The sequence below is a fragment of the Kwoniella newhampshirensis genome, chromosome 4 (genome assembly GCF_039105145.1).
Source record: "Kwoniella newhampshirensis strain CBS 13917 chromosome 4, whole genome shotgun sequence".
Classification (NCBI taxonomy): Eukaryota; Fungi; Basidiomycota; class Tremellomycetes; order Tremellales; family Cryptococcaceae; genus Kwoniella; species Kwoniella newhampshirensis.
Window position 1 is genome coordinate 768,835 of NC_089958.1, and position 15,765 is coordinate 784,599.

Sequence of the window (15,765 nt, forward strand, 5' to 3'; positions counted from 1 at the left end):
GTTCGAGGTGGAAACAAACGCGATGATGAGATTGATCAACAATCGTTCAGAAAGTTGAAAGTTGAAGATGTCAAACAGAACCCAGGTGACACTATGGTATGTCTTTTCGCAAATCGAATATTGTACATACATACGCCATATCTCATCTCCCTACGTCAGACCCTCTAATCAATCTGGCTCCAATAATTCCTTCCCAGATACATGTACCGATATCCTCATTAGATCGATATTGAGGGAGAGCTTACTCCAGATCGAGGGTTTTGATTGACTCATCATCATCATCAACCTATTCTGCCTCCACTTGTCACCTCCACTTGAGTCTCTCGGTTAGTCACCGTCATCCTACTTTCACCTCGTATACTCGTATATGAATTGCATGGTCGTTATTTGCGTTACAAGTATCGTATCAAAATTGAGTCAAGACCACATGCGATCCCCGCCACTAGCAGCATGCACGATGTCTCTATGAACAGTCCCGCTCACACTGATCTCACCTGCTCCCATTCTCGTCCCTGACCCGAGCCCGAACGTCCGACGCTTAGACTTGCGCTTGATGCCGGCGAAGTACTCCCTCTTTGATCCAAGGCCGCGATAGCTGGCAAGGTCACTGGTCCCCTACTCCCTCCACCCATGTGCGAATTGGCGGCAGCAGCAGCGGGTGTCCCAGTTGCTGGCGCCGCTGCCGGCTGATTCACTCCAAGGGAGTCTTCCATTCTCTTGGGGAAGTAATCGGGGTAGAGCTCATCTCCCGCTCGGATCAGGCCGAAGGCACCCTCATAACCTGATCAGAGACAATCAGCGATACAGTGGGATTATATCTGCCGAGTATAACCCACCTCGAAGGCTCTCGGGTGTGAAGGTGTCGCGCCATCGACCAACCATGTATCCTCCAGTATGAAGATATCCGCGCCACAGCCAACGTCCCATAACGTGTCGCTACACACGCATGTCAGCATTTGATGACCATCTCGTATTCTGGCAAAAATTTGCCGACTTACAGAGTACGCTATACCCAAAATTACCAGCCCATCCCAAGCCCTGACTCTGCCTCTAACCTTTGCCCAACCCCAGCTAGTGCGACACTGGCTTATTAGCGTTGATCCATTTACAAGCTTCACTCACCCTTCCGCTTATCAGAATCTCCTTCGTCCAGCCTTCCTCCAATTGCTCATCATCACCACACAGCTCGTATCCGTAACCCTCCTGGATCCTCTTTTGCTCTTCATCCGTCTCGCCGTTTTCTTCTTCGAAACCCGCACACAATAACGGTCCTTCCCCACCGATATCATCTAATCTCACCTTGATCAGAGTCTCCTTCAGCTCCATCTCAGCCGCCTGTTCTGCGAACGTCCCTGTATAAACTCCCCGCATGTTGCCCGCCAGGATCTGTCGATACAGTTCAAAGTCATAGAACAGGAATTTACCCCTCCAGAAACCCTGTATTTGACCGCGGAATGTCGTCGCGGGTAGACCCTGGGAAGTGTGGGGATCCTGACACATTGTATTCCTCTGCCATTCTCGGTCATGTAGAGACGACTCCATCGTCTTGTAAACTGAGAACAATCCTGGCAAGCCCGCCTCGAAAGGCGTGCGTGAGAACGTCGAACTGCCCGCCTTGAGACCGACGCGGTCGGGTTGTCTTTCCAAAAGACGCATAAAGAGCACGTAGACGCCAAGGATGAAATGCGGAGGTGCGCGCTTCCAGGTGTAGCCGAATCGCTTGTAGGTCATGGCTTTATTTCGGATTGCGGATTCTGTTTCGTGCTGGGTACAGTCTGAGGTGCACAACGGAAGTTTGCGGTAGTGCCATGGGGCATAGGTCACATCGTACTGACGTGAAGTCAGCAACAATTTGCGATCTATAAGAGCAGCTATGACACACCTTTGCACAAGCAAACACGTATGGACGGAGCATGAAGATCTTCTCGTCCACTTCCGCAGGATTACCCTCTCCGATCGTATCTATCGACGTTTAAATTACGTGAACAACCGGAATCCAAGCGGAACCCTCGCTTGTACGAGAGGTGCAAAACGTACCTATGCCAGCGAACAAAGAGCACCAAGTGGCTAACGACTTGTCGCCTGTCTCCCTAGGATAACCGGGTACAAGGGATTCCTTGAGCAGATCGTCCTTGTAGTATGTCTCCAAGAACACTTTCAGATGGCATCGTTGGTCCAAGAAACGAAGATTTTTCCCATCTACCGAGAATATGTCGTCGTGTTAGCACAGGACTCCCACACTGGATCGTAATAGCCCGATGGGGTGGTATGACTCACCATTCTCAGTCAACAAGAACCAGACATTCCACAGATCCGCAATAAAGGTCTCCTTGTCGCACACGCCCGGTATCTCGACCTGACGATATTCTGCGACTTTACGCATCCTCATACAGCTCTCCCATCTCGATCTGTAATCTATCGCCCAACTTCTCGGATCCGCAAAGAGATTGAATATCTTCTTCCCCTTGTTAGCCAGATTCGTGAGATTGCTGACCATCCAATTGTATCTTCTGTCCAAAGCTGCATAATCGAATGTCGCTCGGAACAATTTATGGTACAGTTGAGGGTTGTTGTCGAATGAAATGGCCTCGTTGATTGATTTCGAGGCGTAAAGGAGCGGAAGGATAGCGGACGGATGAGAACTGAGGCCTTCATCGTCAACCACGAGGTGGAAAGCGACCAAGGCGAGCAGTTCACGCGGAAGATCTTTCAGTGTCTTTTTGCTGAACTTTGTGGGTAGCAGAGGCACAGGAGTGTCATCCGCCATTGTGGGTGTCGATGCTGAGGCCGAAGCTGATGGTGAACCAGCGAGTGATGTGGGTCGAGAGCAGATGAAATCGAGCGAGGTCTTGTGTCGACCTGAGCTGGTATCGCTCTTCGGTGTAGAAGGCGCCGAAGTGGTGACGGTCATAGTGTAGGATCAGAGGAAAGTAAAGGATGAAAATGCGTTCTCTAGGCTAGGTTTGATGCGTACTCGTTCATCAAGCGATCATGTGGTATGGACAATGTGCTTTTCCATCCGACGACTCGCGGGATGTAGGTTTGGAATGATGGAAGATGTTTATGCAGATGGATGATGAATGTGCCCTTTGGGGGTTTTCCTTCCTATGCGTATGTATTCGTGAATTTGATTGTTCAGACTGCAAAATGATCGACGGCGATGATGATGACAATCACATATACAAAACTCGGATCTATTACTACTCTTCGGATGCAAAATTGTACACATGAAGCTAACTCGCCGGTCTCGAGTTCTGATTCACTCTTCACTCTTCGATCTCCGAGGTTATACGCTTTCAGGGGGCGAAGGGGGGCGGGGGGGCGGGGAGAGAGAGAGAGAGAGAGAGAGAGAGAGAGAGAGAGAGAACGGTGGACACTGCTACTTGATTCTCCCCTTTTTCCCTTTTTACCCTTTTGCGACCATTTATGTCCGAATACGGACGTGGATAAACCGAAAAGAGTGACTACTACTCTTACTACTTTGTAATCCCAGGTGATCTCCTTTTTCATTCGTATTTGTATCCGAACGTATGTATGTATGCCGGTGCGCTTGAGTGTATATGTACTACCTAATCGGAAATGTTGGCACGATTTGGCGAGGACTGGGCTGGGTATCCATCTCTACCCTCGACTGTCTTGAAGCGCTTGCGCCAGTCAAAATAGGACAAGTTGAAAACACATGCCAAGCCTAGAATAGGCATCTAACCTCGGTGTTCCCAACGGAACAGACAGAAGACCGAGTTTCTCGGTGCAACCGTTCGCCGTAAAATCTCACAGCCACCGATGATGATATACCTATCACCTGCTCCTCCTCCCTCCTCCTCCTCCCTTCACCACTATCCATAGTCTGTTGATCTGACAGTGTGCCTCTCTGTTCCTTCGCTCGGGCCGCCTCGGGAGGTTTATATATATAAATGATCCTGGGAATCGGAATCAATTATCACAAGTGCTGCCACGAACCGGAGATCGCGCTCCGCCCACTCGCTGATGTGCTGCCTAACGGCCGAGAGACAAGGACACGGAAAAGGAGGCGAAACCTTATCCCATCGAGGGCACTTTTTGAAGCGAGTACAACTTGCAATACAGAAGAGGGGAGTTCCCAACACAGCTTCCCTTCTTCCTCCTTGCCGTATGAGAACAGTCGACGTCGTCCATCGATGACTCATCGTCCTGATCGACTGATAGGAATGGCATCACCAAGCATGATGCTTCCGAGCTGCTGGCATCAGACTTGATCACATGTGCAAGGCCAGGCCGGAATCTCGTCTTCATGATGGGATCCCAAAAAAATGTGGAGCCAAAAACGGAAAATGACCGTCGAGATCTCTCTTTCGGCAAAATGTTTTGTTTTTTTGCCAGATAGCAAAGGACAGTGGAAGGGGAGTAAAGAGATCTGGTCACGTGACCTTTGATAGACCGCGAGCCTAAGCCTGCTTTTGACTGATTGGTATTTATCATTATTGCTTTGCGATCGACGTGTGATGTCACTGACCCCAAGTCTTATTGTTAGACTGGAACTGGTGACTGACTGTTTTTGCACGTAGAGCCCGTGCTCGAGAACATTACTTGTCTATCTGTCAATCAGCCAGTGGCAGCCTCATGGCAACTATCCACTATGGCTCCTAAACGACAGGCCAAACCTTCCACACCACCACCGAAGAAGAAGGGTAAGAAGTCCAACAACGCCAACGCTCAGACCTCGATCTCGTCATTCTTCTCTTCTCCATCGAAACCCAAACCGTCAACGACAAGTCAAAGCAAGTCATCCACCGGAGCTCAACGCGATGCAAGCGTGATCAGCATCGAAGACTCGGATGACGAAGTTGTTGCTCGGGATGGCAAAGTTGAAGAGGATGCCATCCTGGCGAGGAAGTTGGCCGCAGAATGGGCTCAAGAGGTGGATGTCAAAGGTAAAGGAAGATCGACGTCTATCGATGAGCCGGAGGATGATGAGGATGAGGTGGTTCCTGTGGATCCGCCATATTCGGAACCACCAGGGGTCAATGGATCTTGCTCAAGCAAACATCAACTTCCTCCCGCGAATGGAAGCAAGGCGACCAAGAAGGAGTCAAATGTGGACACGAAACCAGTCGCCGCCCCTTTTCCCACCAAGACCACTCACATGATGCCTCGGACACCTTCACCGCCCGTCAAAGCAGAGGTCAAGCCTATGCTCACCCCAACGAAGCCCACCACCATCACGTCTGTCACTGCCGAAGCTGTCGAGCCGATCGATTTCGATACCGACGCTTTCCTCTTCCGACCCTCTGAGGTTGACGTGTCCAAATGGCCCAAGGGCAGACTACCTTACAGCATACTCGTGGGTGTATACGTCCAGGTATCCAGTACGAGATCTCGACTCACTATCGTGCGAGTCCTCACAAAGTGAGCCAGAAACCGTACCAGCATATGTTGCGGACCGCTGACAATTTGGTCTGTACAGTTTCCTCCATTTACTGCTTCAAGCATCCCCCATCGATCTACCACCATCGCTGTATCTGCTGTCCAATCACCTGCTGCCCTCCTACCTTCCTTGCGAGCTTGGCATAGGCAGTCAGATTCTGACCAAAGCTGTCCAAGAAGTATCTGGCCTTCAACGTCGCGACCTCAAACGACTCTGGGAGAAATGGGGAGATCCCGGAGACGTAGCTTTCGAAGCCAAGAGCAATCTGAGGACCTTGGTCAAACCAAGTCCTTTGCTAGTCGGCGATGTCTACACGAGACTACTAGGACTCACCAAGGTGAAGGGAAGTCAAAGTGGTAGAGTCAAGGGAGACATTGTGAGGAAGTTGATGGTTCAGGCTCGAGGAGAAGAAGTCAAGTTCTTAGTGCGAAGTTTAGTCGGGAATCTGCGGGTGAGTTTCTCCCGCTATACCACTCTTATGAGGATAGCTCACACCTCATATGAGCTAGATAGGCGCTGTTCGACTGGTGAGTCTCAATATGTACCGTTGTTTGCGTCAACTAGCTGATAAACGTTACAGACTCTGCTGACCGCTCTTGCTCGGGCGACTGCACTGTTACATATGCCTACTGAGCTCGTTCAGTCTGTCCGCCCAATCCCCGCTCCCCCGCCAAAGGCAGAGAAAGGTCAGAAGCGAATTCCACGTCCGAAGTTCGAGCCCGATCCTGCTCGCGAGGAAGTGGAGGAGCGCTGCCTTGACGCAGTCAAGGTCGTTAGAAAGGTGTATGTGCGCCATCCGAACTATGGCGACCTGGTTCGAGGTCTGGATGCTGGTGGGCTCGAAGGTGTGGAAGGCAGGGTTCCTGTCAGTGTTGGTGAGCTCACCTGCTATTGCAGTCCCATCATACATCTGCTGATCGCCTGATCAGGTATACCCCTTTCACCAATGCTTGGTTCGATCACACGGTCGTTGAACGAAGTGTTCACGCGACTGGGGTCATTACCATTCACGGCCGAGGCGAAGCTGGATGGACAGCGGGTTCAGATACATGCCCGTCTGGACGGACCGGAGGGAGAAGATGACGGCGGTGGTAGGTGGGTAGAGGGGGACGACGGGTCCAGAGTTTGGGTCAGGTTGTTCAGTCGGTAGGTGGAAAAACGTGTGCTTGTTCTTGCAGAAGGACTTTATTGAATAACTCCAACACAGACATCTCGAAGATATGACGGAAAAGTATCCCGATGTTTGTCATTTAGTCCTCGCCATGCTGCAACGATCGCTTCCTTCGCCGCCTTCCCCATTTCCCGCCGAAGCTTCCCCACCTGCTCATAAAGTTATGAAACTCCTGCACTCCCGCAACATCTCTTCATTCATCATAGATGCGGAGATCGTGGCGGTAGACAAGGACACGGGGGCATACAGGACTTTTCAAGAGCTGTCCAATAGAGCTAAGAAGGATGTACAAGTCGAGGATATCAAAGTGGTTGTAGGGGTGTTTGCTTTCGATCTGATGTTACTGAATGACTCGGTAAGCGGCTTCCGGTCTGTAGGCTCGAAACAAAGCTGATTCGAGGTACCTACAGACTCTCCTTGATTCACCCTTTTCTCACCGCCGTCACATACTTCGCACTCTCTTTGAACCGTTCTCGAATCCTTCCGATTTCTCTCTAGCCCGATTTGCCCACGTAGAATCCATCGATTCGACATCTACGACGGACACGCCAGCGGAGATACAAGCTTTCTTCGAGCGAGTTGTTGAACAGAAATGCGAGGGTCTGATGGTAAAGCTCCTGGAGAGTGGGGAGGGGATCACGGGTGATGACGATGATGATGTGGATGGGGTTGAAAGCATTACTGGGACACCGAGGAAGAAAGGAAAGGGTGGCGGAGGGAAGAGGAAACCTTTACCGGCCACTTATGAGCCTGATCAGCGGAGTCAAGGTTGGTTGAAGGTAAAGAAAGGTGAGTGCTGGATCCTGTCGCAGTTGAGTCTTGGCTACACCGAATGTGGAGAGCCACGAAAGCAGAGCGCAAGGAGGAGACTGGATAGTGCTTTTGCGATTTAGATGGCGAATGCTGATCCCTAATGTACTACACAGACTACCTCGAAGGCTTAGGCGATTCGCTTGACCTCGTTCCGATCGGCGCGTGGTGGGGTCAGGGGCGAAAAGCAGGATGGTGGTCACCGATCTTACTCGCTTGTCACAATCCCGAAACAGGAGCTCTGGAAGCGGTATGCAAATGCATCTCCGGTAGGTGCTGGTGGTCCATCAAGTGACATGGCCGTGCTGACTGTAACACATCCGATTCCATAGGCTTCACCGATGCGTTTTATAAAGACCTGATCAAACGTTATCCACCGGAAGGGATGCCAGAGCATTGTAGTAAAACCACAACGTTGGGGTACTATGAGACGAACGGTCTTCGACCAAATGTATGGTTTGAGCCTTCCGAAGTGTGGGAAATACGAGGAGCAGAGTGAGTGTGACAGATATATTTGTCAAGGCCAAGCACGTATGACTGACGCACAGGATGTTTTATCCCATTTGTCTTGCATCACAGTATAACCCTCTCACCTGTCTATCCAGCCGCTGCATCCCTCCTAGGGTCAGAACGAGGCCTATCGATCCGGTTCCCTCGATTCATGAAGATCAGAGAGGACAAATCGTGGGAACAAGCGACGACGAGCGAACAGTTTGCGGAGATGTATAGGAAACAGATCAAGGAGGCTCCGAGACGGGATGGTGGGGGAGGAGGGGACGATGTGAAGATCAGGATAGGGTCGGAAGAGAGGGATATACGAGATCACGATGATGGGGGGAATGGCGAGGGGGAGGACGAGGAGGAGGAGGAGGAGGAGGAGGAAGAGGCCGAAGAAGAAGAGGAAGGGGAGGAAGAGGAATGATGATGGTACAGTGGGCGAGGCAAGCTCACATTGGTGAGATTGTAGTCCTTTGCGCGATGATGTATCGTTACTTCATTCCCTTTCTGTATCATTTATGTCGCGTCCATGGACGCACAAGATCCCAGGAAGGAAGCCTGAACGTCTTCGAAAGGTAACGATATACCAGCAAGGGGCGCTCAGCCCCGCCACACATGCATAGCATGATCGTAGAACGAACAACTGGCCACCAAACTTTCCTTACCATCCGGAGGGAGAGGAAGACGACACCAATCTGCCCCATAAGCCAACGATTCGTGGCCCTTGAACACCTTCACCACCCTTCCATCACCACCACCACCATCTTCTTCTTCTTCTTCCATTCCGACTTTCTGACCTTGATCGACAAGTCCCGTAAGGGATGGATCCAATCTGACGATTTTGAAACCGTCATGCATACATGCGTTGAGGACATCGCCTCCTCTTTGTGGGGAAGGATGGAATCGGGTTCGCCAGATCCCGCCTCCGAGAGGGATCGTAGTTAGTGGTCGGAGTGGAGATCGGGAATCAAATATCCTCAATGACTCGTCGTAGCTGGGAATCGAGGGATCAGCCTGAGACGAAGACGAAGACGAAGGGCGATTCGCTTGATCGCCCGAGATTCAGACAAGATGATAAAGTCCAGTGGTGCCGAGGTGTACGACTACAGTGCGGCAGGGGTCAAAGGGATTTACCGCCGCTACTCACCTGCCTACGGCCAGAAGATGGGGCGTATGAGGCGAAGGCGTGATAGTCGTCACTCCCGCTTCGAAGCTGTGTATCTCCATGTCAGCCCCCCCACCTTCACTGAAACTGGTTCGACACCTACTTCTTATTGACCAGCGTCGGTCTTGATGTCTCTCGCAAATCCCATCGTTTCAACTTACAATCGTCTCCGCCTATACACTCCCACAAGGAGTCAGCAAGCTAGCCCTCTTCGCACACCGCTGAAGACCCACCTGACCAGACGGCGTTCGTGTCCCAAAGATCGAACGTCGTTATCCATGGTTCGTATTCGTGCGCATGCCAGGTTGAGGAGATCTCGTATCCTGCTGCGGTCGGGATGAGATGGGCCAGAGATCCAGTCGACAGTGAGGTGACGATTGAAGGGCGTGTCGAGCTAGATACGGGATTCGAGACACGGTGTCAGTGCAGCCGTAGTACGGGAAACCGAGACCGGTCGCGAAGAGGTTCAGAGAAAGGGCCGTTGTAAAACGGATGATGCGAGGAGTACGGATACGACTCACGGATGTAATCTATGTGAATAGTCGAGAGAGAGACACACAGTAGTATCATCATGTACCTCGACGCTCTGCTTCTCCTCTAACCGTTTCTAACACGCCCCAACAGTTCGGATCAGACTGTTCTCCACCAGACTTTCCTCGCATAAGATGATCCGCCATGACCACTCACAGTCTCGGTGTTGAGGAGGTAGATCGTGATATGTCCTTTGGCATCAGCGACTCCCAAGCTTGGTCTTCCATCTTCGAGGCGCGGAGACCACTTGGTGTCCAGTATAGCGGGCGTTTCGATCCGTTGCAATTCTTGGCTAGGAATGAAAGGGAGACAATGTCAGTCAAATGGTACAACTTTACCAAAATCTCATTGGGACCGACGAGAGACAATTGCTCGCGTGGCTCTGGACCAAGCAGAGCGTGGTCGGAGCAAGTTCCTGCAGGCAGGGAGAGGTACGGGAATCGTAAAGCCTCAATGGGACCGCAGTCAAGAAGCGAGTGCCAAAAAGACTCACAAAGACCTCCCATCATCTCCCACTTGGAACAACAGAATCCTCCCCACTCTCTGCGTAGGTCCACTAGGTCCAGCAGCTTCCTCTGGATCCGAATCCGAATCCGAATGCGATACCTCTTTCGTACCATCACCATTCGATCCAGCCTCCAACGCTGTCGAGGGAGGAGTAAGCGTGTCGTCTTCCGGTTTGATGATTTGGTATGTCCCGCAGACGAAGAGATCTTGATATCCTTCCCATGGACAGAATTCTATCGAGTCGGCAGAATAGACGGTATCGACATACGATAGTGATGTGGCTGTATAATGACATTGAGATCGGATATGCGAAGGACGACCGATCAGTATATATACATATATATATAGAGAGTTGGAATATAGAGGAATATGGAATATGGGGAGTGAGGACAAGTTGGTGGGACATGCCTGGGACTGACCTTGCATCGTGTGATCTGCCGGGATAGTACAGATTTGCTTGACCCCAACGCGCGCTTGGAGATATGAACAGGATGACAACGCTGTGAGGCGATTGATTATCGGTCTCGAAAGGCAACAACAATGTTGCCAACAACGAAGAACCGGAAATCCATGTTATCCAAGAAGGATGTGGACTTTGTCGGTGGAGGCGGCGGAGGCGGCGAATGATTCGCTCACCGAAACGGCACGCAGCGGTAAGTCAAATATGCAGCCAAGTAACTTGGAGATGCTCACTCGCCCATGCATATGTTTGATGCTTATGTATATTGCGTGTTCAAGCCTAATAGAGATTGTACAACGGACATATACCCCTTCTTCATCATGATGTCAATGCTTAGAACTACCCCTCCTTCTTGCCTACAACTTGTCTGGGATGTCAATCACTGCGATAAGTCAGGCATGAGCTTTGGTCTTTTCTGCTCTTCAACGCCAAAAAAAGCAACTCACTATGACCCATTCTCTCCACTTTGGTTCGCAGATACTTCTCCAACTCTGGCCCACTGGCTTTGCCAGCTCCGATTAGACCCACCCCGGCTCTTCTCATCCTCCAATCTGCGTATTCCTTCTCCTCTTCAGACACGGCCGCACCACCATGCAAAATCCCGTGTGAGTGTCCAAGTCCAAGTCCATGTGTATGTCCACCGATCCAATCTCTCGGTACCATCCCTACCCTCTCGCTGATCTTCACACCCTCCCTTCCTAGACCTTCCACCTTCTCCGGATTGTTCGTCAGCAGTCTGACCCCTTCGTCCGCGAGACCTAAATCTCTCAAGATTTCCGCTGCTACATCGTACTTCCTCTCGTCCGCCCCGTGTCCCAACATCAGGTTCGCTGTGACTGTGTCATGTCCGAGATCTTGCAAGTTGTAAGCCCTGATCTTCTCCAACAGTCCTATTCCTCGGCCCTCCTGTCGCATATAGATGACGACCCCTCGACCAGGAACATGGGTCGGGGAAGCTGGAGTCTCGGGACGCGAGGGGACAGGTGTGGGAAGACCCGGGATGGACGGTGCGAGGGAATCGACGGAGGTGTGTAGATGAACGGTTTTGGAGTGGACAAGAGGTTGAGGTTCAGCGATAGACCGTAGAGCTTCGTCCAATTGTTCCCCACAATCGCAACGCATGGATCCGATCGTTTCTCCCGTGAAACATTCCGAGTGGATTCTCACAAGAGCTTTCACATCCTCTTGTGCGTCGATGCCGACCTCCTCATGGTTCTGAGTCATGTCCACATCCTCGCCTTCCGCTTCCTCCTCGATCCGCCCTTCGGCGCCAGGGCGTAATCGTCCTGTGTAGGCACCTCTGACCAGTCTTTCCATTTCGGTTTCGCCCTCTCTCCACTTCTCGTCCAAGCTCTTACTCCTGATCTCTTTTCTACCTTTCGGTGCAGCAGCTCTGGCCTGAGGATCCAGCTGGACTGGGTCAATGACGATCGCCAAATGTTCCTTCATGTCATGCGAGTTGTGATAAAGATGCAAGAACACTTCGCCATGGGGAGTCGGTACTCTAGTCCGAGCCATACAGCGGACTTTCGGTCGAACCTGAGCCGATGCAGATGTCGGCCCGTTCATAGCTGTAGATGTCGTGCTAGCGGCGTTCGAATGGAAAAAGTTGGTCTGCTGAGCTGGCGAGGCCATCTGCAACGTCTGAGTGATGGGTGTGGGGTCCATCGACATCTTTCGTTTGGGTCGGTCTTTGCCAAACGAAGAAGATAAGGGACTGATCGGGCCCTTGTCCAGAGAACGACGCGGAATAGAGATGGAATCGGTAGGCGATGTCGAAAGAGCGCTACCACTGGCTGTGTTCTGCTGTGCTGCAGCCTGTCTAGCTTCTCGCTCCAATCGTAGCCTTTCCGATCGAGGCGCCTGTGTAGACTTCATGATGACCTTTGGCGGAGATTGAGCGGCGCTGGGTCCATCCTCGCGGTCGCGGCTAGGAGATGCCGGTCGAGACTGGTCGCAAGAGGTATATGCTCCCGGTCGAGCTGCAAAAGGGTAACACACGGTCAGATATATGAATCACTTCTGATCTGAGGCTTGTTCATATCACCCACCCATGCCATGACCGAAATGATGTCTGGTCAACGGCCCACTACCGGCAATGACCGCACTGATCATGAGCGCATCCATCGGACTATCTCTCCTCGGAAGGACCTTTTTCTTCGCGTTGACCGGCCCCGCCCCATTCGAACCTCTTCTGCCGGACAGAGGACCCAGTGTCGACTCGTCGGACGTGAGCAAGGCAAGCAGGTCGAGGTCAGCTTGTTGCGCCGAGTTGTGGGACGTGTGCGGTGATCGAGCTGGCATCAATGAAGGCATTTTTGGGGCTGTGGTCTGGTCCGACTGAGGTGTAGGAGTTGATCTCTCGATTGACGGGAGAGAAGATGAAGAATGATCCGAGTCGGATTACACCGACGAAAGCCAAAGAGCCGTCAGAGATGTATGCAACTCTGCGAGGCGATGAGCGATTGTTGGTGAGAGATATTCGTCGACGCTGAGAGCGACGGGTTTGATGTATGGAGCAGACAGTGTTGTACCTCTTTTTTCTAAGTTTTGAATGATATCCCTAGGGCTGAGGTTGTTGTGGTTTATGAGGGTGATGTGGAGATTGCATCTAAATGGAGATTAAACTCGAGTCCTTGGTTTGTCAGCGTTCCCAGTTGCTTACTTTACGAGTACTCGTACTCTTTTGATCTCGGGGTTCCCGCATCCGACGGCCGAACACAAAAGGCGGGAAATGGAAAAATCCAGATCATCATACAGTTACATTAGCAAAGTAGTTTGATTCCGCTGGAATTCTCTGAGATCCGGAGACAAGGGCCTTGCCTATCTCAAACAGGCGCATCGCTTCCGCTTCCCAAACACTTGTGTGGAATCTAACGTGACTCCCGATGGAACCGACGTCGGAAGCGGCGATTATGAGCAATGTGCTATTTTGGGATATCACTGTCACTGCATGATGAAGATCCGCAAGGGATAGAAGGCGGCCACTACCGCCTGACTGTGATCGATAGCGAAGGCGATACACTGATCATCCACCTGCAAGTCCCGATTAGCGTGATCGATAACGTCACCCCCCTATGTATGAGACGCCCCCAAACATGAGACACTCACCAGAAGGAGTTGCAAAATGCATTCAGAAATGGCACTGTCAGATAGCCTTTGGCCTGGAGAGCACAATGCATGAATCTGAGCAGTTCTATTGATGCACAATGAGCCTGCAAACTTTTGACGGAATCAAATTTGGCTGGAGTGTCTCATAATTGGGGGCGTCTCACAAATAGGGGGGTGACGTTAAGGATATCGGAAGCGAGATAACCTCCGCAAAGCAACTCCTATGGTGTTTGGAGCAATACTCACTTTGTCTCTATGATGGGAAGCTGATGGGATCTCGGTTCCCACTGGCTGATGATTTCTTTCTTCGGTCGGCTGAGATTCAGAGGCAGTGCTGATGAACATGGACTCATGAGGGATATAAAAGGCTGGGAGATCCGTGGACCTCGATCAGATCCCATCTCAGCAGATTTCAACAGCTTGCAAACAAACATAACTTGCCATTCCCCATCACAAGTCGAACGAGCTACGCGACCCAGACCCAGATCCAAACCCAGACCCAGACCCAGACCCGACCGCTCATACCACGTACAAGACACCTCGCCCAACCACAAGCAACATGTCGTCATCCGGTCTGACCGCTGAATCGGTAAATGCCGACCTCGGTTCAATCAATTTCACAGGAGGGTTCCCGACTTCCAAGGACCTAGCTCCGTCCATCATCTTCCTGGTCATCGTGAGTCGGCCAATGTAACAACGGCAGGTTCTCCCGTGCTAATATCAGGTCGCCGCTCTGCCTGATCTTAGTACGTGCTCCTTGCACCTGTTTTAATCTTCCGTCTCGTCCGAAAGGCAGATAGGAGCTTGGTCCTTGTCCGACCGGCGATTTTCGTCGCTGCGCGCATCGGCATGCTCGTCGTCCGAGCCATCATGGCTAAGAACAGTTATGGCGAAGGTCTGCTCAGTGAGTCGGTGCCCTCTCTCGTATTGTCGTCCCGAGCTATCCTAGTACCACTCTCAATGTGCCCGGCATGGATTTACTGACTCTTTCTTCCTTTGTCGTATGGCAGTCGCCGAACTCGTCCTCGTTTCAGTTGGGTTCCTCTTCCTGATCAACGCCGCCGCCAGTTGTTTCAAGCTTCAGATCGACTCCGACTTGCCCAAAGACGAACGACCAAGATGGGTCAGACGACTTACCACGTAAGTCTGTTTTTTTCTATTTTTCATGGTACTTGCTGGTCTGTGCTCTGGGAGCTGACCTCTGGATGTTACGCGTAGCCTGTTACATATTGTCGTCATCGCCGCCATCGGGACGGCTGTTGCTGGGGCAGCATCTATCAACGGGGCTGTGAACGATCCCTCCAAGCTTGGTACCGTCAAGGATCTCAGAAAAGCCAGTATGATCCTCTCCGTCGGTAAGTGGGGCCCATATCTCGCTCACAAAAGGCGTTTGGATCGAACACGCACTGACAATCTGCATCTGCCTACCTGCTTGTGTTGCCCAGTCGCTGTGATCATCATCTTCCTCGCCACCATTCACACACATCTCAAATTCCATCTCGATACTCGAGGCACGACCTGGATCCTCACCACCACAGCGTGTCTCATCGTCGTCGCCGTCTATCGACTCGTACAGACATACAGCACCGATCCTCATGCCGCTTCGAGATCCCTCACCGCGTTCTGGGTCCTGAACATGACTTTTGAACTGTACGTCGGCCGTCTTCTTCTTCAAACATTCATTGTCACTTTGCTTTGATTGGAAAACTGATTGTCCCTTCTTCGTGCTTGCGTGATTCGCAGACTCGCTTTCGTCCCGTTCATTGCGGTTTCGATCCCCACTTGGTTCCCAGGGGAAAAAGGTAGATCTACGAGGAGCGATTCGGAAATGGCAAGTCCTGGCTCTTCAGGACCATACGGCATGAACGAGCGAAAGTGAAGTCCGTCATCTACATTCGTAGTTGATTATAAAACGCTCCGTTGAAGGTCTCTTCGCAGTATGTCGCTTAATGTTGAGTACATGGAATTCAGAACAATAGATTGGAAAAGATGTCATAATTGTATCTCTAGAAGACGTTCTGTCCTGTTCAATACCAGCGACAGCGACAGAACTGGACATCTGAAACCAGCGCTCCGGCATGATCTCACACAACCACGTTCAGGTGCAC

General features: G+C 51.4%; 5 protein-coding genes across 5 annotated transcripts; 2 read left to right on the forward strand and 3 right to left on the reverse strand.

Annotated features, from left to right (window-relative positions):
• Positions 1–479: 479 nt before the first annotated feature.
• Positions 480–2,911, reverse strand: IAR55_002267 (uncharacterized protein; the record flags this gene model as incomplete). The annotated part of the gene is made up of 7 exons (XM_066945384.1): positions 480–781; positions 837–936; positions 999–1,055; positions 1,123–1,830; positions 1,883–1,962; positions 2,038–2,199; positions 2,278–2,911. 7 exons carry the CDS (start codon positions 2,909–2,911, stop codon positions 480–482), a joined length of 2,043 nt encoding a protein of 680 aa, XP_066804073.1.
• Positions 2,912–4,615: 1,704 nt separating this feature from the next.
• Positions 4,616–8,307, forward strand: IAR55_002268 (uncharacterized protein; the record flags this gene model as incomplete). Its single annotated transcript, XM_066945385.1, has 10 exons — positions 4,616–5,385; positions 5,444–5,855; positions 5,914–5,931; positions 5,985–6,279; positions 6,334–6,550; positions 6,612–6,930; positions 6,986–7,364; positions 7,502–7,654; positions 7,718–7,880; positions 7,965–8,307. The coding sequence occupies 10 exons, from the start codon at positions 4,616–4,618 to the stop codon at positions 8,305–8,307; spliced, it is 3,069 nt and encodes a 1,022-aa protein (XP_066804074.1).
• A 176-nt stretch (positions 8,308–8,483) lies between these two features.
• Positions 8,484–10,512, reverse strand: IAR55_002269 (uncharacterized protein; the record flags this gene model as incomplete). The annotated part of the gene is made up of 8 exons (XM_066945386.1): positions 8,484–8,877; positions 9,031–9,096; positions 9,152–9,221; positions 9,282–9,442; positions 9,570–9,655; positions 9,736–9,871; positions 10,073–10,367; positions 10,506–10,512. The coding sequence occupies 8 exons, from the start codon at positions 10,510–10,512 to the stop codon at positions 8,484–8,486; spliced, it is 1,215 nt and encodes a 404-aa protein (XP_066804075.1).
• A 390-nt stretch (positions 10,513–10,902) lies between these two features.
• IAR55_002270 (GTP cyclohydrolase II) lies at positions 10,903–12,862 on the reverse strand (the record flags this gene model as incomplete). Its single annotated transcript, XM_066945387.1, has 3 exons — positions 10,903–10,928; positions 10,993–12,528; positions 12,598–12,862. The coding sequence occupies 3 exons, from the start codon at positions 12,860–12,862 to the stop codon at positions 10,903–10,905; spliced, it is 1,827 nt and encodes a 608-aa protein (XP_066804076.1).
• Positions 12,863–14,216: 1,354 nt separating this feature from the next.
• IAR55_002271 (uncharacterized protein) lies at positions 14,217–15,536 on the forward strand (the record flags this gene model as incomplete). Its single annotated transcript, XM_066945388.1, has 6 exons — positions 14,217–14,333; positions 14,405–14,561; positions 14,668–14,797; positions 14,876–15,012; positions 15,103–15,307; positions 15,401–15,536. 6 exons carry the CDS (start codon positions 14,217–14,219, stop codon positions 15,534–15,536), a joined length of 882 nt encoding a protein of 293 aa, XP_066804077.1.
• Between the last annotated feature and the right edge of the window lie 229 nt (positions 15,537–15,765).